The 20550-nt window shown below is 42.4% G+C and overlaps 1 protein-coding gene and 1 pseudogene across 1 annotated transcript; one reads left to right on the top strand and one right to left on the bottom strand.

Moving 5' to 3' along the window:
• Nucleotides 1-3710: 3710 nt before the first annotated feature.
• On the bottom strand, nt 3711-11606 carry LOC123397334 (annotated as a pseudogene).
• Nucleotides 11607-17063: 5457 nt separating this feature from the next.
• Nucleotides 17064-19575, top strand: LOC123399286 (calmodulin-binding receptor-like cytoplasmic kinase 1). The gene is made up of 5 exons (XM_045093703.1): nt 17064-17896; nt 18060-18217; nt 18299-18464; nt 18579-18668; nt 18805-19575. The coding sequence occupies exons 1-5, from the start codon at nt 17491-17493 to the stop codon at nt 19374-19376; spliced, it is 1392 nt and encodes a 463-aa protein (XP_044949638.1). The 5' UTR covers nt 17064-17490; the 3' UTR covers nt 19377-19575.
• The last annotated feature ends 975 nt before the right edge of the window (nt 19576-20550 follow it).

The following is a 20550-nucleotide window of genomic DNA, read 5'->3' as shown; positions in this document are numbered from 1 at the left end:
AGGCTATATCAGGATGGACGCAAAGGCAAAGGTGAGCTTCTACCCGTAGTGATGTGATGGTGTCCTGTTGTGTGTTGCCCATGTCGAGTGGTTCCATGGATTTGAGTTGTGATTACAAGCGAGCGAGTCGATATGACTATTTATTGTTTGCAACTTGGAATGCAAAGCTCGCGTTGAGCACAGCCGCCGTGCGTCGGGAGGTTCTGTTCACCCGACAAGACTTGAATAGGATTCGCGGAGAAGAAGAGAGACAATTTAGCTGTTCCTGGAGTTAGGCCTACATTCGAATCACTTGGCCACGGGTATGACCTGTACAACTTGTGCAGGTGTACTCTTTTCTTTTGCGAAAATGTGCAGGTGTACTCTTGGGAACAGTAATTGATTACGGTACAACAAGAGAGATTGCACGTGTACTCTTGATTCATATTTTACCTTATGAATGAATTGTTACTCTAGCTAAAAAAAATGTCAATATGTGTTGCTGTTTTAAAGATAGCTTCGGAGTTCGAATATACGCTTTGATGAGATAATCAAAGCTTTTGGGTTTATACAAGGTTTATTAGAAACTTGTATTTTCAAAGAAATGAGTGAAAGCACTATGGAATTTCTGATAAGTATATGTGGTTGACATATTATTGATCGTAAGTAATGAAGAATTTCCGGAAAGCATAAAGGATTGTTTGAAAGAAGTTTTTCAAAGGAAAATCTGGATTAAGCTACTTGAACATTGAGCATCAGGATCTATAGAGATAGATCAAGACGCTTGATAAAAACTTTCAATGAAATGCGTGCCTTGACAAGTTTTTAAAGGAGTTCAATATAGATCAGCAAAGAAGGAGTTCTTGGTTGTGTTGTAAGGTGTGAATTTGAGTAAGACTCAAAGCCCGACCAAGGCAGAAGAAAGAGAAATGACGAAGGTCATCCCCTATGCATTACCCGTAGGCTCTATAGTATGTTGTGCTGTGTACTGCACCTGATGTGTGTCTTGCCATGAATCTGTCAAGGGATACAGAAGTGATCCAGGAATGGATTATTGGACAACGGTCAAAAGTCATCCTTAGTAACTAGTGGACTGAGGATTTTTTTCTCGATTATGGAGGTGATTAAAGAGTACGTCGTAAAGGGTTACGTCGATGCAAGCTCTGACACACTAATCCGAATAACTCCGAGTAGTAAACCGGATTCGTACAGTGGAGCATTCATTTGGAATAGTCTCAAATGGCGCGTGGTAGCAACATCTATAGGATGACACAGAGATTTGTAAAGCTCACACGGATCTAAAAGGTTCAGGCCGTTTGACTAAAACCTCTCTCACAAGCAAGACATGATCAAGCCCCAGAACTGTATGGGTATTAGATTCATTACAATCACATAGTGATGTGGACTAGACTATTGACTCTAGTGCAAGTGGGAGACTTTTGTAAATATGTCCTAGAGGCAATAATAAATTGGTTATTATTATATTTCCTTGTTCATGATAATCATTTATTATCCATGCTAGAATTGTATTGGTTGGAAACTCAATAACATGTGTGGATACATAGACAACACACTCTCCCTAGTGAGCCTCTAGTTGACTAGCTCGTTCATCAATGATGGTCAAGGTTTCCTGGCCATAGACAAGTGTTGTCACTTGATAACGGGATCACATCATTAGGAGAATGATGTGATCGACAAGACCCAAACTATGAACGTAGCATATGATCGTGTCAGTTTATTGCTACTGTTTTCTGCATGTCAATGTATCTGTTCCTATGACCATGAGATCATGCAACTCCCGGACACCGGAGGAATATCTTGTGTGTATCAAACGTCGCAAAGTAACTTGGTGACTATAAAGGTGCTCTACAGGTATCTCCGAAGGTGTCTGTTGGGTTGGCATGGATCAAGACTGTGATTAGTCACTCCGTATGATAGAGAGGTATATCGGGGCCCACTCGGTAATATAACATCGCAACAAGCCTTGCAAGCAATGTGACTAAGGACTTAGACACGGGATCTTGTATTACGGAACGAGTAAAGAGACTTGCCGGTAACAAGATTGAACAAGGTATAGAGATACCGATGATCGACCATTATTGCAAGATCTTCTTTTCTTAATTTTCTGTAACAATACCTTTATTATAAAATCATTTATTTTCTAATTTTCTGTAATAAGATTTATGTTGCACAACCTTTTTTCTAATTCTCTGCAATAAGGCTCGTGTTGCAAAACCATACCTTTTTGAGAGCAATTAGTTAGCGAGCTGTCCTTTAGTAGCTTCCCAGCGATCACTCCCGCGCGTAGTCATTTGACGCGTTCTCAGCCGCCGTCACGTGTCGGGCTCTGAGTTTTTCCGTCGTATTTTTTTTTAAATTTTTTCACACGTGTTTTCGGCTTTTTAGAGTGGTTTTTTCACGTCGCGGTTTTGCTATCGCAAGAGGCACGACCGTGCCTCTCGAAAAGGGAAAAAACACGTTTTCTGTTTTTCTTTTTTTGTCACGAGAGGCACGATTTTGCTTTCGCGAGAGGCACGGTTTTGCTCCGTGCCTCTAGAAAAAAACGTGTTTTCAACTCTTCCTTTTTTAACGATAGGCACGTTTTGCTTGGTGCCTCTCGAAAAAACGTGTTTTCAGCTCTCTTTTTTTTAGCGAGAGGCACGGTTTTGCTCCGTGCCTCTTGAAAAAAAAACGTGTTTTCAGTTCTCTCTTTTTTTTGCAAGAGATACCGTTTTGCTTCCACGAGAGGCACGGTTTTGCTCCGTGCCTCTTAAAAAAAACGTGTTTTCAGTTCTCTCTTTTTTTTTGCAAGAGATACCGTTTTGCTTCCGCGGGAGGCACGGTTTTGCTATCGCGAGAGGCATGGCCGTGCCTCTCGGAAAGAGAAAAAAAAGTGTTTTCTGCTCTCTTTTTTGCCATGAGAGGTACGGTTTTGCTTCCGCAAAAGGCACGGTTTTGCTCCGTGCCTCTCGAAAAAAACGCGTTTTCAGCTCTCTCTTTTTCCACGAGAGGCACGGTTTTGCTCCGTGCCTCTCGAAAAAAAGCGTTTTCAACTCTCTCTTTTTTCAGCAAGAGGTACCGTTTTTCTTCCGCGAGAGGCACAGTCGTGCCTATCGGAAAGAGAAAAAAACACATTTTCTGCTCTCTTTTTTCGCGAGAGGCACGGCCGTGCCTCTCGGAAAGGAAAAAAAACGTTTTATGCTCTCTCTTTTTTCAGCGAGAAGCACGATTTTTTGCTTCCGCGAGCCTCTCGTAAAGAGAAAAATAACACATTTTTTTATGAGAGGCACGACTTTGATATCACGAGAGACACAACTTTGGTATCGCGACCGTGCCTCTCGGAAAGGAAAAAATGTCGGTTTTTTTATGAAAAATAGTTTGTTAAAATCTATCAAAACTGAATCTAGTTTTAAAAATCTCGACGCAAGAAACCCAACGGTGAAAACAGTTCATAATTTAAACGCGTGATTTAGAAGATAAAATGTTTTAAAAATACGGATCTACGAAAAAAGAAAATAAAATCAAGTTACTACAAATGACATGTATGAAGTGCGCCACTTATTGCAATCTAGAAAGATGATAATAATCATTGAAAGGTGTACTCTCAACCAACTAGGGATTTCGGCCTCAGCGTGGTCTGTATACAACAAGGAACAAACACAGATCAATCAATTTGCCCAGCTAGTCTCGTCGACTGAGACTTAGCACCTCCGTAAGACATGCGGAGTATGCTATGCTCTGCTCGGCCTCTCACCGAGGCCGAGAGCACTGGGCACAGTGACGTAAACGGATGGCTCCAGTTGAAACGAGGCATGGCCTCCGGCGGCCCGGCTCTGAGACGCCGCCGTCAGCCACTGCGACTAACGCCTGACCGTGCTCGCCGTACTCCCCTGGAGATTACTTGCCACCGACGTGCCCACGCTATCATCACCGTCCCAGCTGGCCGCCCATTCAGGCGGAGGCCACACGAACCTTGGCTTCATGAGAGGCACCTCGGGCGGCGCCGCCGACTTGGCGATGACCTGCACCACCTCGGGCATCGTCGGCCGGTCCGACGGGTTTGGGCTGCTGCACGCCAAGCCCAGGAGCAGCAGGCGTTCGGCGTCACCGCCAGCGTGGAGGCCGTCCTCATCCGGAGAAGAACTAGCGATAAGCATTGCATCCACGCACTCCATTAGCCTCCCCTCACCGTGGAGACGCCACACTCTATTCTCTATCCGTGATATGGACGTCGTCCTCATCCTCCGCCCATCGAATCAGCGCCCGCTGGCCGGTGACGACCTCCAGGATGAGCACCCCGAGCGCATAGATGTCGGTCTGCCGCGTCGCCTTGCCGCACACGGCGTACTCTGGTGCGTTCCGGCGTGGCCTGTGGCGGAGTTGCGACCCACGTCCACGGCGCAGGCCAGGCCGAAGTCACCGAGGCGGGCACGGAAGCTCGAGTCCAGCATCACGTTGCTCGCCTTGATGTCACGGTGGAGCACCGTCGGCTCGTACTCCTGGTGGACGTAGTGCAGACCGGTGGCTATATATGTCCCTGACGACTTCATACCGAGCAGCCCATTGCTGGATGGCCGCGTGAGTGCCTTGCACCCGTGTCTGCCCCTGCTGTCCGGGGTGGCCGCCGCCTCTGGGGAAGAGATGTTGGTCCAAACTGCCATTGGTCATGAACTCGAACACAAGCAGTGGCTCTCCTTTATTGTACTCCCTCGGTTCCTAAATATAAGTCTTTTTAGAGATTGCACTAGTGGACTACATACGGATGTATATAGACATACTTTAGAATATAGATTTATTCATTTTGCTCCGTATGTAGACCACTAATCAAATTTCTTAAAAGACTTATATTTAGGAACAGAGGGAGGATGACCAACCTGAAACACATGCACATTTGTGTATGCAGCATGAAAAATTGTCTTTGCGGCTTTGCATTATTGTACAATTAGATACGTTGCAACCTACAGGCTACAGATTATGTGTAAGTAAAGGCATAGCATATTTTCACGTCGCAAACCAATCTGCGGTTGGATGGTTGGAGGGACCGTCATATGCCCAGCCCATCAGGGCTCAAGTCCTGGTGACTTCGTAAATCTGAATATGACATGCCGGCCCAGTCTCTCGAAGGTACTCATAGGGGGTAGGGTATGCGCATGTGTGTGTTCATAGGGGTGAGTGTATGTGCGTGTATATGAACGCTTGCGTCTGTACCGTGTTTAAAAAAATTGTGCTCACGCTCACCGCCACTCGATATATATGAGATTCAAACCGCACTTGTTTTTCAAATTTGCAAACTTTTCACAATTTTATGGTTCGTCAACAATTTGTTCTGATTGAGATAAAATTTCAGGAATATCCATGGAAAACAGAAAATGAAATGATTTTCCATGCATTCTAAATAAACATATTTGAGGTTTTCTCTTTTTTCTTTTTCAGATGAATATGGTATTTTTTCTAAAAAAATTGTTTTGACTAGTAAAATTATGTATTTTGATATAGTTTTTCTGGAATATCTTTTATTTTCATACTTCACAACTTTAAAAATATAAAGTTCAATGAATACTAAATTTACTTAAAATGAATTCTTCAACAATTAATGAAAGTTAAAACTCAAATGTGTCTGCCTTTGGACTTTAGGGACCAAAATTGAACTTGATCAATAGTTGATGATCAGTGGTAGACTATTCTTGATAAACAGGGTGATCGGTAAAATAGTGCAGTCAACAAATAAAGAATATGTCCAGCCATCATTTTCTTGATTTTTCTTCATCTTAAAATCAGTAAAATAGTGATCCCATGGATGAAACGATGTGAGTTTTAATGAAATGCGCCCTTCAATCATATAGTGGTCGGGCACTTGAGATTCTTTTGACCCTTTGGAAAATAAAATCCATATAATCATTATCAATACCATTAATATGCCAATGACTTGGTGATCACAGTGATGAGATCTTTCCCGTCGACCCGAAAACACCGTAATCTATGTTGAATTTTAAAGGGATAAGTGTTTTTTCGTTCATCGGGTCTTCCCAAAGTTTAAAAATGCCCCCTCGACTCCACAACCACCAAAACTTAGTCCCTCAACTTTCAAGATCGAAGAAGTTTAGTCCCTCAAGTGATTTCCATATGACATGGAGAGTGTCTCGACGAACAGTAAATTCGAATTTTGTTAGCAAAAATAGACTAAAAAAACGAAATTTTGTGGGTTCAAAGATACTCGTGCGTGCAAAACGTGTGCAAAATTCCGTGCTATTTCGACGTTCCAAGACCTCCTGAACAGTATTCCGTGCTGTCAAAGGAAAAAGGATAAATTTGTATAGCAAAATTCCGTGTTGTACAAAATTCCGTGCTGTCAAAGGAAAAACGGTAAATTTGTATGTCCCTGAACAGTAAGTTCAAAATATCAAAGAGGCTTGGATAGGAAGGTGCTTGCAAGTTTTAGCGATCCAATTATATCCGAGCAGCTCTAGCAAAAAACAAAAACTGTGCACTTTTTTAAAGTGTGTTATGAGCCAATTTTTTGCTATTTTTTTTGAATTTAGTGTTCACCGATGGACTATTCACGTCGGACGGAAACTGCTCAAGGTACTAAACTTATCCGATTTTGAAAGTTGAGGGACTAAGTTTTGGTGGTATTACATGTTTTGTTGGATGTTTTCATACAAATGAAACGGTTTTTGATACAATTTGATTATATGTTATATACCTGCAAAAAGATAATTATATTATATTTAGCAAATACACAAATTCCTAGAAAGCATGTATAAACTTCTCTAACTCAGATTATTGATGTATGTGATGTATTTATTTTATGAACACAACAAATTATCCTTACATACATCACCAAAAATACTTTATATGCACAATTTCATAATTTATTACTACCACACAGGTATGGAAATAGTGGTTGTAGAAACGTATTAAGCACCATGTACAACGTTAGAAGAAGATCAGTGATTTGGTTGGCAACCTGATGAGTAGAACACATCGGTGAAAGAGTTAAGGGAGCACCACTGATAAATAATTATTTCTAAGTTGATGAATTATAACGCTGATTATTTATCTAATGGTAAAGCAACGTAATTAATCACATATCAAGTTTGTGGAAGGGTTAATCAATGGGTCACTGTGTTAGAAATAACGAATTTGCTAGTATTTCACATCTAGATGTGAAATAGTTATCTCACATATAATTTTCTAACCACATGATTTAGACATTAAGATTCACATTGTTTGATCTTTTTATTCGTTTGTTGTTGTTCTATACGGGTCACGTGTGTGAGGAGGCCCCGTCGCTTCTGTTTTCACAGCCTCGCGGGTTGCATCAGCGTGGGCTCCAGCCAGAAGTGATATTTATTTTTGTTTCTTTTTATCTTTTGCTTTTTTAACTTTTTCTTCCTATTCATTTATTTTTTTTCTATTTCATATTCTTTTAAATTCATGAATTTTGTTATGTTTTATTTTTCTTTTCTGTTTTCAATTTTTTTGAGTTTTTTAAATTTTAAATTTTTTTCATTTTGTTAGTTGACTATCCATCCCAATACAAAAGGGTTGTCTTTTTTTGTCCCGCTTGCATATACGTCCTTGACTCGTAACTCGAGTCTGAAATTTTTTCAGCCCCACATGCAATCCATCCTTGACTCGCAACTAGATTCAATATTTTTTGTTCCAGTTGCAAGTTTATCCTCGACTCTCAACTAGAGCTCGACCTTTTTCTTGTATTAGTTGCAAGTCCATCTTATGCTCGCAACTGGTGTCTAACACTTTTTTTGGTCCTGGTTGCAAGTCTATCCTCGACTTGCAACTAGGGCGGGACTTATTTTTGTCCTAATTGCAAGTCCAGCCTCGACCTGCAACTCGTTTGCGACCTTTTGTTTGCCCCAGTTGCAAGTCCACCCTCGACTTGCAACTGGATCTTGACTTTTTGTTCGCCCCAGTTGCAAGTTCATTCTCGACTCATAATTGGGCCCATAGTTTGTTATTGTTTCAGTTGCAAGTTCACTCTTGACTTGCAATTGGGATATCTTTTGTTTTTCATCCGAGTTACATTTCCACCCTTAACTTGCAACTCGTACCATTATTTTATATAGTTATCTTAATTACAACTCCACCCTCGACTCGCAACTAGACATGTAATTTGTTTTATCCCAGTTGCAAGCCCACCCCTTGCTCGCAGAGGGCATGTATTTTTGTCTTTCATCTTAGTTGCAATTTTATCCTTGACTCACAATTGGAACCGTAGTTTGTTATTCAGTTGCAAGTCGACCATTGACTCGCAATTGGTACAATAGTTTCTAGTTATCCTGGTTGCAAGTCCATTCTCAACTCGCAACTCAACTCATAGTTCTTCCAGTTGGAAGCTCACCCTTTGACTCACAACTAGACTTGTGATTTGTCTTGCAACATGCAACTTGCCCCGCCTCCTATCTAGTTTCATCTCCAACCTTACTATGTAAACCCGCTCGACCCAGTTGCATCTTCAAGCTAAACATGCAACTCATGCCCGACATAGTTGCATGTCCACTCTGGACGTGCAACTCATTTCCAACCCAATACCCCTATATAGTTGTAGTTTTGTTTTCCAAATATTGTTCATTTTTATAATACACACGGTATATTTTCCTGTATACACATGACGTTTTAACACACATTGGACATTTAAAAAATGCATGATGAATATTATTTTCAAATACAGATCCGAGCATTTTTTAGAATACATGATAAAACAATATTAAAATTCCTACTTATCATTTTTTTCCAAATGGTACGAAACTCTTAAAAAAATGAGAAAACATTGTCGTGACTTTTTTTCTGAAATGCGTGAAGTTTCTTTTTAAAAAATCACGAACATTTCTTTAAATGTTATGATTTATTTCATTGTATAATGCATTTTCTAAAGATCTCAAATATTATTTTGAAAAAACAAACATTTCAAAATGATAATATTTCAAACGAATTTTTTATTTGAAGTTCACTATTGAAATAAAAATAGAATACATGTATTCTTGTTTTGTAAAATTGTATTTTACACAGGGTTCCACACTCTAAAGACTGTTCAGGGATTTTTAAAAACTTCCCATGTTTTCAAAATTTGTTCGAGAAGAAATTGTTCGAAATACCAAACTTGTTCTTACTTTTCAAAAACACGGAATCATAAAGTTTATTCACATTACAAAAGTATTTTACAAAGTTTTAAAATTGTTTATGTTTTCAAAAGTATTCGAGATTTTGAAAAAATCACAATCTGTAAAAAAGGATTCGAAAAATTCAAACATATCTTTTAATCAGGACGCTGTGCTCTGTTTTTAAGTTTTGCCCGTTTCACAATTTTCATTAGAGGCTAGTTGTTGCATTGGTAGGAGCTGTTGGAACCAAGCGTGAATTGCCGAGTTTAAAGGCACCGTGTCTATTTACATTTCCTTTTGTTGCGCTCCATTCAAGAAAAAGGCAAATAAGAAGAACTACCGCTGCCGCGCTCCATTTAGAAAAAAAGACAAATCAATTTGTCGCGCTTCACTCCGGAAAAAGATAAAAATATTTTTGTCGTGCTCCATTCAGGAAAAAGACAAATAAAAAAACAACCGATGTCGTGCTCCACTCGAAAAAATGATAAATTTATTTTTACGGCGCTCCACTCAGAAAAAAGATGAATTTTCTTTTGTCGCGCTCCACGAGAAAGACAAATAAGAAAATAACCGCTGTCGCGCTCCATTCAGAAAAAAGACAAATATTTTTTTGTGCTCCACTCAGGAAAAAGATAAGTAAGAGAACGATGTCGTCCTCTACTCTGAAAAAAGCCAAATAAGAGATCGACCGCTGTCACAACTTGGACGAATGTTATAATATTATATATTTCACATCTAGATGTTATATAGTCAGACCCTAAAGTACACGTGCATCTTCCAAAACTAGAGAATGTCCTCTCCCGCGACCTCGTCGCCCCCGTGGGCGACCGACCGCGGCCAGCCTTCCCTTCCTCCAGCCCCACCCTCTCCCTCTCCTCTCTACCGCCGTCGCTAGCACCAGCAGCCGTCCTGGCCCCGGGTTCGCTGGTGGCGGCGGCCCCCTGACCTTCCCCTCACGGTGGCTTTTTGACGCGGGGCGGTGCTGCACCAGGGGTGCTCCTAGGCGATGGCGTTCCAGGTGGCGACGGGGCTCCTCGACGCGGCGTGGGCGGATGGCTGGGCGGCGGCAACGTCATTGGCGGCTGGGTGACGCTGTGGCGCGATCTGGCGGCGGCCTCTCGGCCCAGATCTGGGTCCATCTGGGCCTGGGCGAGCCAACGGCGGAGCGGGTCTGTGGCGGAACTTCCGGGAGTCGGTGGAGCAGCAAAGAGCGGCTCGATGCTAGTGGTGTCGTTGCCAGCCCGCTATAGCATGGCCGACAGGGCTTAGCGGGCCCGTTTTGGGCCCGACTGGGCCAGGGGTGGCCTGGTATGCCTTGCTGCCGGAGGTGCAGGCCTCCCGCACGTCGGCGTTGGAGGTGAATCTCCTCCCGCTCGATTTCGGAGCTACTGCTCCATCGTTTGGCGCAGCTCTACCGTCTTCTTGGCCTCGTGTTCGTGTTCGCAGTGAGACTGCATGGATGATGGCACCACTATGCTGGTGCTGGGATTATTAGGCGGTGGTTTGGCTAGTCGGCTCTGGTTGGGCGGTGGGGTTTGGAGTGCCGGAGAAATCCTTGCCGCTTCGTCCGGCTCCGATGCGGTGATACCGGCGGGTGCCACAATTCCTTCGTGAAGGGTGTCGGTGGTAGCTATTCCCTACCTCCTTTCACGTGTCGGGGGAAACCCTAGGAGCCTTGGCCGTCGTCAGCCTTGCCGTCCGCGTCAGCCTTGCCGTTGTCGTCTTCACATTCCTTGATGAGTTCCTTGACAAGAAGCCTTGGCCGTCGTCAGCCTTGCCGTTGTCGTCGATGTCGAAGAAAGGGAAGCCCTGGATCGTCGCGTTCCAGCGAACTCGAGAGCTGCGTACCTGCTTCGCCGTAGAGAGGAGGACGAACTGGACGTACGGGCCAACGCTGGTAATGTTCACGGGCACCTCAGCTATGTTGTTGTCAGGCTTGGGATTGGCTTGAAGGCCCGCGTAGACTGACAAGCTGCTCATCTCACCGTCGTAGTCGATCCACACCGCATAGCTGTTTGGGACAGCCGCTGCTAACGGATCGATATTGATATCCACAACAATGATGCCGCCATACTTCTCTTTGTTAGACAGCACACCGATCCTGACAGGGACGGAGCTGCCGGAGATGGAGGCGCTCCCGGATGTAGGGTTGGTGAGGTCGATCGGGCCAACATCTCTGGCCAACTCCATCAGTGCGGTAGTGTTTAGCCAGAAAGGGAGGATGACGAAGGCGAGGCCACTCCAGCTCTGGTTCTGCAGTGGCTGATAGACGATGGTGGTGCTGAACGACACCTCGTCGACCTCCAGCCCGTCGGGGCTAATATGCCATAGTCCTACCCCATGACCTATGGTGGACAACACTCGGCTGTCGTTCACGTCGGAGTCGAAATCGAAGTCGTAGTCGGAGTCGGAGAGGTTGGCGACATACCCGGCGGATACTTGGGCGAGCTTCCGACTATCGTGTGCGTGGTGGATATCGTCATTGGTGTTGGTGTAGGAGAACATGGTCAATAGGAGGAGGATGCCGTATAGACATGGTATGAGTATGACAAAATGCTTCAGCCGAAACCCGTAAGGCCATCTCATGCTTCGCCCGGTCTTAGCTAGCTAGCAAAGCTGCCTCTGTCCGCCTCACACACTCTCGTGCATCTTATCAACTAAAGCTTGCTTCTTGGTTACATACTACTAGTGGCCAGTGGGATCTTATCAACTAAAGCTCGCCCGGTCACAGAAGTTTGGATTAATTATGTCACTCTTGTAGAACGGAACAAATTTACTACTAGTATAACTCTCCACCAGAAGTTTGGTACTTCCTCCATTTAAGTTTATAAGTCCGGCACGTGTATCTAGGTCGTCAATTTGACCAACTTAATGAGAGACATATATTACAAAAAATATATCATTAGAAACTTTGAATGTTCTATTTTGTAATGATATAATTTTTATGTTAAATAATATATTTTATATAAGTCAAATTGACGACCTAGATAAGACGTGCATGCCTTATATGTGACGGAGGGAGTATGTTTGGGCGGAGCTATACGAGCTGCCACAGATCCAGCAAGTGTTTCAAACTTTGACCCGACGAAGACGGACTGCCCCAATCCTCAAACCTTCTAGTGACTAGTTGTAGATACGCCTAACTCTGAAGATCCCAAGTTTTTCCACATTCCAAGCCCAGCTGGTTAGTGGGAACCCTGCAGATGGTGTCTACATCTGGAGCAGCGAAGTTTCCTTCTATCATTCCCCGTTCCACGCATGTTCCAGTGTCCACATGCATCGATCAGTTCATCCAACCAAGACATATTATTCTTGCAGCAACGGAGTGATTTTCAGCTTTGGTTTCCGGCAAATTTATTAACTAGAACTTCTCTTCTCGGAAGGGAACAAATGGAAGATGGGGGCATATGGATCCGTTTTTAAAAAAAAATGATTTCAAAAATGGTCGAAAATCACAAAAAATGCTGGCAAAATTTTTGATGAAATTTTACACTCGCGTATATTGTCCTGGACAATTTGTTTTTATGCCCAGATTTTATGGGGAGTTTTTTATCCTTAATTTTTTTTCCATGGAGAGCGCCTATGGCTCGGGTGCTTGAAAATTTTATCTGTTTCAGTCGATTTTCTTCTGAGCCGTTGCATTAACATCGAAGGTACATCATGGAACGTTTCAGTCATTTGAAATACTTGCAAACCTGTTGTACAAATATATATGTACACTTTGCTTTGACAGGTATATTTACATCACACACATACATCATAATAAAAAATAGTAATAGAGGGGAAAAGGGGAGGAATTAAGGCCAAAACTTTGACTATTATATTTAGCAAGCAGCATACTAAATCTTAGAATTGGAATCACACAAAAAATTGCATTTGGTCATATCAAATTTATATAACATTTTGCAACGTGCGCTTTAAGATGTGGGTTTGTGATCAACCCAATGACTTGGTTAAACAAAATTGTTGCAGATCAAATTACTACATGGAAATTAAAATTTCATGAAGTCGGTTAAATAACAACAATAATAAATTCCATTGACACTAGCGAACTGGACAATCTACAAATGGACAAGAACAAACAAAAAAACAAAGAGACGGCTATCTATTAGGCATCTGAATTAGTTTTTGACATTCATTTAAATTCAGTGGGAACGTTAGATTGAAAATTAACGGTCATTTTTATGTGAAATCTAAAACAAAACTATTTTTCGAAGGATGAATTAATTATTGGCATTGGTATTAACATAAAAGAACCCAAAAAAGGAAATAAAATAAGCAATGATAGTGCTACTTTTTCAATCTAGTAAAATTTATAAGCAAACTATATACTACTTGTGTGTATACCCAGGCACACAAAATAAAAATAAAAAATTATAAGACAAAATTAATTAGTCGTATTGGTATTACCCTTAAGAAAGAAGAAAATATGAAAAAAAAATAAACAAATGGCAAAAAACTGCACACAATTTACACAAAATATACTTTTTATAGTATGCAAGAATAAACAGATAATAGTGAGAAAAAATACTTCCCATATAATTTACACACATATTATATAGCACTTGCATGCCTACACTTACACAAATACAAACAAAAATATACACAAAAGGGAAAATAAAAAATGACTAAAAAGTAAACTAAACAAAAGAAACGCGCTTAAAAACAAAGAAAAACTGATTGAACTGATTTTTATTAGGCACCTATAAAATATAAAACCCTAAAAAGTAAAAACCAATTAACCTAGAAGTGAAAAAAATAAGGAAATAGGAGAATAGATTGATGTCTAAGGAAGGAAAAAACTTGGGAGTGGTGTTACTCAGAAGAAGAACGTGAAAAACAATAGAAGCAAAAATAGTCTAAGGAAGAAAGAATTTTAGAAGTGGTGTTAGTTCAAAATTATGCAAAGCATAAAAATATACTAAAGAAATAATTGTGAAAATGATTACTGAAACTAAAAACATAAACAAAAGGTATTCTAAGGTAAATGAATTGAAGCGACTATATGTAAGGCAAACATATATATTTTTTGGTTTAAGTCACTCTTTCTTTGCAACATGTTACTAGATTTTTTATCACACATGTAGACGGACGCCAGGACCAGGCGGGACAGGCGGGCAGCCGCTGCAGGGCAGGGCAGGCGGCGGCAAGCGGCTGCTTCAGCCGATGCCTAGGCACTCCTAGCGGCAACAGCAATAGCCCAAGGTGAACGAGCCATCCATGATCCATCCACTCCTCTGATGCTCTGCATCCATCGTTCTTCCATCCGGCACTTCTAATCCATCCAATTGCCCCCAAAATTGCTAATTGTTTGTAAAAAAAAATTCTTTCCGGCGAAGCTCCAACCAGATTGCGAGAAGATGCAAAGGAAGGGGAAGGGAAAGCCAAATCCAAAGGAAAGGGGAAAAGGTAATTTCTCATTTTTTCTGAAATTTTGCAACATTTTTAACAGTACCTTGAAGCCTTTAATACAAGCAAATTGGAGTGACGTATTAATGTCGTGAATACTCTGGTTGTGAATTATAGGTTTGACAAGATATTTTGAAGTGCTTGGTAGTGGCAGGAGCTTGGTAGTGGCACTAGTTTTAGGTTGTTTTACGATTGAAATATGTCTATATTTTCATTGTACTATTTGGTTATTTATTTGTAGTGTGCATTGTTAGTGTGTGTTGACTCTTTTGATTCGCATCAAAAATATTCTTAGTGAGATTTTGCCCCACCTTAATTTTTTTCGTGTTCCGCCTCTGCATGTAGACTTGCACAACCTTTCCAAAAATAAGTATCTATATGATGTCTAGTGTTAAATCACGTTTGTGGTTGTGCACTTGGTTAAAAATGCCGACTGCAAACCAGATGTAGTACCCATAATATATTTTTCTTGCCATTAAACATAATCAAGAAACACAAAAATTCTTAGGTAAAATTATTTAGGGGCATTGGTGTTACCCTAACCTTTAGGGAGAAAGAAAATAAAGACAAAGTTTTGCACAAACATTATGTATAAATTATACAATTCCATAATATGCAAAAACAACTATATAAACATGTGTAGAAATTGTGTTAATTAATGCAAGTGGTAATCCACCTAATTATAATTACAAGCTGTGAAGCGAATGTACAACACCCACAATCACTTTTTGTTTCCATTACACATAATCATAAACTAAAGAAATTAGAATAAATTAGGGGCCTTGATGGGCCCTAGAAAAAGAAAGAAACTGAATAAAAAACAAAAGTTGTTCTAAATTAGATTGAATTAGGGGCACTGGTTCTACCATAAAAGAGAAATAAAATGAAGGAAACATAGCAATAAAAGTTATGATACTCATAATCTCTATTTATGTCCATTACAAATAATCATAATTTAAAAACAAAAGCAAAAGTTATGCTGAGGTAAAATTAATTAAGGGCATTGGTGTCACCCTGAAAAGGAAAACAAAAAAAACCTAAAATTTGCATACAGATTACGCAGAGTTTGCACCATTCTATAATATGCAAAAACAACTATAGATGTGTGTAGAAATTATGTTAACTAACATATGTGGTCATACTCTTGGTTAAAACTATAGACAACAAAGCGGATGTACGACACCCACAATCACTTTCTCTTCACATTACATCTAATTATAAACTTAAAAAATTGATGGTAGAATGAATTAGGGGAATTTGTATTACCCTAAAACGGAAAGAAAATTAATAGAAACAAAAATGTAAAAGTTATTTTAAAGTTCAATCAATTAGGGGCATTGGTGTTACATTAAGAAAGAAAGAAATAAAGGAAAATTAAAAAAAATTATTATAAGCTAGCATGGGTGCACTCATGTTATCCAAAAATAAAAAAATGAAGAAAAAATAATAAATATAAACACCCACAATTACCCATAGGGCCAATTCTTTTGAACGGCTTACATAATAAGTTGCCTCTCCACAGCTTAAAAAATAAGTCGCTCCAATATTTGTTAAGGCTTTCAACTTAGTAATCTTATATCTAGTTCAAAAGACTCAATGAATGAGGAAGGCGACTTATGAAAAAAGCTGGAAAGGAGGCGTTCATTTTTTAAGCCGCCAAAATAATTTGCCCATAGTATTTCTCCCCAGCAACCCGATAAACACACACACATAGAACACATGCACACATACAAGTGCGGGACACACACACAATTACCTTTATACATGGAATGTGGGCTGCAGCCCAGCAAGTACCGATCACCTTTATATGGGCTGCTACAGTTGGAAGAAAAAATTTGAGTAACACAAACTAAAAAATCAGGCATCTGACTATTAGCAAAACTGTTTTCAAGTATGCTAACATATCAAGTTTGTACCCTTCAAAAAAATCAGATTCATTAATTTTTTTTTGACTTTTTCATAAACTGCTAAAACAAAATTCCTAGAACATAGGTTATGGGGTTCATCTACAACCAGGTGTATCCTATAATTTTCCTTCTCTTCGGGCACTATGATCTTTTGAATTGATGTTCATTCTACCATGAGCTTTGGTATGTGCGAGGTTATGATTTGTTGGACAGCTGCTTTTTTAAGAGAAAAATGTATGGTTATGATTTGGTGAACACTTTGTCAATCTCATTTTCATTTTTGCATATTGGCGAACTAGATAAGCCTGTATTTTGGGTTTTTGGAAGCCTGATGGCTTGTCTTCCAAGGCTGCTTCTTGCATATATAAACTGCACCAAGATCCAACTGAGGTTTCCCATTTGCCTCATGAAAAGTCAACTTCCTTCATCCTTGTTCGAACCACCATATATACATATGTAATCTTGTACTACCTTCGTCTAGAACTATTTGTCACTGTAATAGATATATCTAAACGCATTGATATATCCATTTCAGCGACAAGTAAATCCACGCGGTGGGGGAGTACGACACAAGTGTTCACGGGACAGAGTTCACTGTCATACGTGTGTCTATGTTTATATCCTTAAATCTGTCATCAAATTCCCATTATAACCTCAACTAATTTCCCCCCAACTCGCACATGATTAGCACCACTACAACTAAGTCCCAAGACTAGGTCCTTGGTCCTTGTACCAACCAAAAATTGAGACAGGTGTGTGTGCAAACATTCCATGAACAACAACCAGCAAAAAAAGAAAAAAGGAACGAAAAATAAAAGTTTCAACCATGATAACATTCCTCGAAAACAAAACATCGGTACAGCTATTTGGTCAAACAAATCACCAGTTGCTGCTGGAATTGGGCCACAAGCAGCCAGCACGCGGGTTGACCCTGCAACCTCCGACGCCGTCGACCGTATCATTGCCCCATAATTCCGATAACCGATCAATCCCAACCCATCTCATCTCCATGTGAAGATACATGAACCACAATCAGCATCAGCAAGAAGCAGATCATCATCAAGGTCTGCGCCATGGAATCGTCTGCGGGGAGGAGGCAGCCGAGCACGAGCAGCAGCAGCATGAGCAGCCAGCAGGTCTCGGGCTTCAGCAACTTCAGCAAGGCGGCCTCCGACGGGTACCCGTACCCTTCCTCCTCGCCGGACACCTCGTACCGGCACCGGCGGCAGGCCTCGTCGCGCAGCGCCCCGTTTTCTTCCCAGCTGAGCCGGAGCTCCACCCGCAGCAGCAGCAGCAGCTCGTTCAAGGCGGCGGCGCGGGGCGTCGCCGGCGTGTTCGGCACCTGCTTCGTGCGGCGGGTCAGGAAGGAGACCGAGGCTGAGCAAGAACCGGAGGTCTCCCAGGTGTCTCGGGGGAGCAGGAGCGGAGGGTACTCTCAGGGGAGCAAGAGCGTCGGCTTCCATGTCTCCACGGATTCAGGTACCATTAGAACTTCTCACCCTCTGTTTTAGCCAGTAATTTCTTTGTTAACCATGATCTTCCTGTGGTTTAAGCACCAAATTAATCAGCATGGAAATCCTTGAGAAGATCAGACTGTTTATGGAATATGGTCTATGGATGTTGACAAATTTGATTGCAGCAGGGACAGGCAAGGAGAGTGGAGGGCTCACCGTTGCGGACGTATTCAGAGCGACATCGAACTTCAGCGAGAACAACATGGTCAGGGAGGGAGCTTCTTGCAGCGTCTTCAAAGGGAAGCTCAGGGACGGATCCCAAGTTGCCGTCAAACGAGCCAGAAAGGTCAGGAAAATAAAGATCATAGTAATATTTGGCAACTATCAGGAGCAACTAATATAACTGAATATTTTGGTTTATACGCAGCTAAACGGTCAGTATCTATCTGCTGAACTTGCCAGGGAGCTCGAAACGCTTCAGAAGATCGAGCATCACAATCTGGTGAGGTTCCTCGGGTTCTTCGAGCAGAGAGACGAAACACTGATCGTCGTCGAGTACGTCGACAATGGCTCCCTTAGAGAACACCTGGATGGTATGCATTTCAAATTGATCACTGACAGTGCTGAAATTTGTATTCACATTTCCAATTTCAGTTAGTAATACTAGAGAGATGTACTGACCAAAGATTTCTGCGAAATGTTCGCAGAATCGCGCGGAACCGGGCTAGAGCTTGCGCAGCGGCTCAACATCGCCATCGACGTGGCTCACGCCGTCACCTACCTGCACGAGTACGCAGGTAATTCCAATCAAAACTCATTGTTCATAACAGTAAGAAACAGAGGAAGTGAAAGATGACAGGCGGTATCAGTAGTATTGGTAGCAGAGTGTGCATGATGGTGTTTATCTGAACTTGGAAACGCATGGCATGGCAGAACGGTCGGTGATCCACCGTGACATCCGGTCGTCGAACGTGCTGCTGACTGGGGCGCTGGCGGCGAAGGTGGCCGGGTTCGGGATGGCGAGGGTGTCGGGCGACGGCGAGGAGGCGACGCACGTGACGACGCAGGTGGTGGGCACGGCCGGGTACCTGGACCCGGAGTACCTGGGCACGCTCCAGCTCACGGACAAGAGCGACGTCTACTCCTTCGGCGTCCTCCTCGTCGAGCTCGTCAGCGGTCGCCCGCCCATCGAGCGCCGCCGCGGCCTCGAGCCCCGCGCCACCACCAAGTGGGCGCTGCAGAAGTTCCGGGGAGGCGACGCGGTGGTGGCCATGGACCCGAGGGTGCGTAGGAGCCCGGCGTCGGTGGCGGCCGTGGAGGGGATGCTCCGGCTGGCCGAGCAGTGCGTGATGCCGGCGAGGCAGGACCGGCCGTCCATGCGGCGGTGCAACGAGGCGCTGTGGACCGTGCGAAGGGACTTCCACCGGAGGCAGGAGCCGCGGCAGGACGTGCCGGTCGCGGCGGCCGCCGCCGGGGACAGGAGCTCCGAGTGGGTCAGCCGATGACGACGACGCCGAAGTTGCCGTCCTTCGGAAAATTCCGACGCTGACCGGTGTCTATACCAAGGAAGATTTGCAGCTTTCTCAGAAGAAGACCATTACACGTGTAAAGCGAAACCAACTTATGAATTCGTATTTCAGAAACACTTGTAAAAATCGAACCAATAAAGCAGATATTTGGAGAAATTCTGCTTGCTGCTCGAAATATCCTCCGTACCTAACTATTTTTAGGTGGACGCTGAGAACCATTTGATCTGAACACTGAGACTTGTATAAATGGACTTGCAGCCAAAAAAAGAGTGTAAATGGACTAGCAGATACAGTATTTATCTGAATGCTATGGAACAATTGCTCATAACTGAAGAACGTGTGCCCGATTAGGATTAGATATCATTCGAAACTCTGGGATCTCAGGTTGAATTTTACTGCAAGCAAAGATCACCTCGTCATCTCACTCATAAAACAGTGAAGGTTTTATTTTCGATTATCATTCTCAATCCCCGGCCTCTGCTTTTAAAGAGGAAACTGAAAACCAGCAGTTCAGAATCTGGAACCTTCATATATAAGATAAAACTGAAGAAATACAGACCAGACCAACGCCTGAAGCCGAACAACAAACGCCATATGGACAAAACGCCAGGCCAGTCCGGCCATAGCATAGCCCTAAAACAATCAATTTTAGCTCCACAGGTTACCCATGGCTGCATTCAACGAACGTGCATGAATAAAATTTTTATTTTCCTCTTCAAAAGAAGGACGCGTACGTGAAACACTTGCTTGTGTTTTGTCACTCACTTTTAAAAGCATCTTCAACAGTCCGTATGTTCAATCGTTGGTATAAGTGTCTACATCAACAACCAACAACACATCATACAAGCTCTTCAATGGAGTGTATGTTAATCGTATGTAAAATAACTAAGCCGGTCCATTAAACATGAAAGAAATAACCATGCTTGCTTCGGAGCTTGTGCGTGAACCGTTGCTTCAAGTTCATACGATTTCATTCTCTTTCTTCTTTTATTATGCGCCATGTCATCAAAATCATCTATGTGGCAATATTACCAACGATGATCATACAACCATTGAAGATGCCCTAAGACGCGGAAACGCAGTTTCATGTTCAGAGCCGATACCCGAAGGACAGGCATCCAGTGACTGCCGTGTGGCAAGTCATGCCGTA

Source organism: Hordeum vulgare, chromosome 5H (genome assembly GCF_904849725.1).
Source record: "Hordeum vulgare subsp. vulgare chromosome 5H, MorexV3_pseudomolecules_assembly, whole genome shotgun sequence".
Lineage (NCBI taxonomy): Eukaryota > Viridiplantae > Streptophyta > Magnoliopsida > Poales > Poaceae > Hordeum > Hordeum vulgare.
The sequence above is the reverse complement of the archived record's forward strand: the minus strand, read 5'-3'. Positions and strand labels throughout refer to the sequence as shown.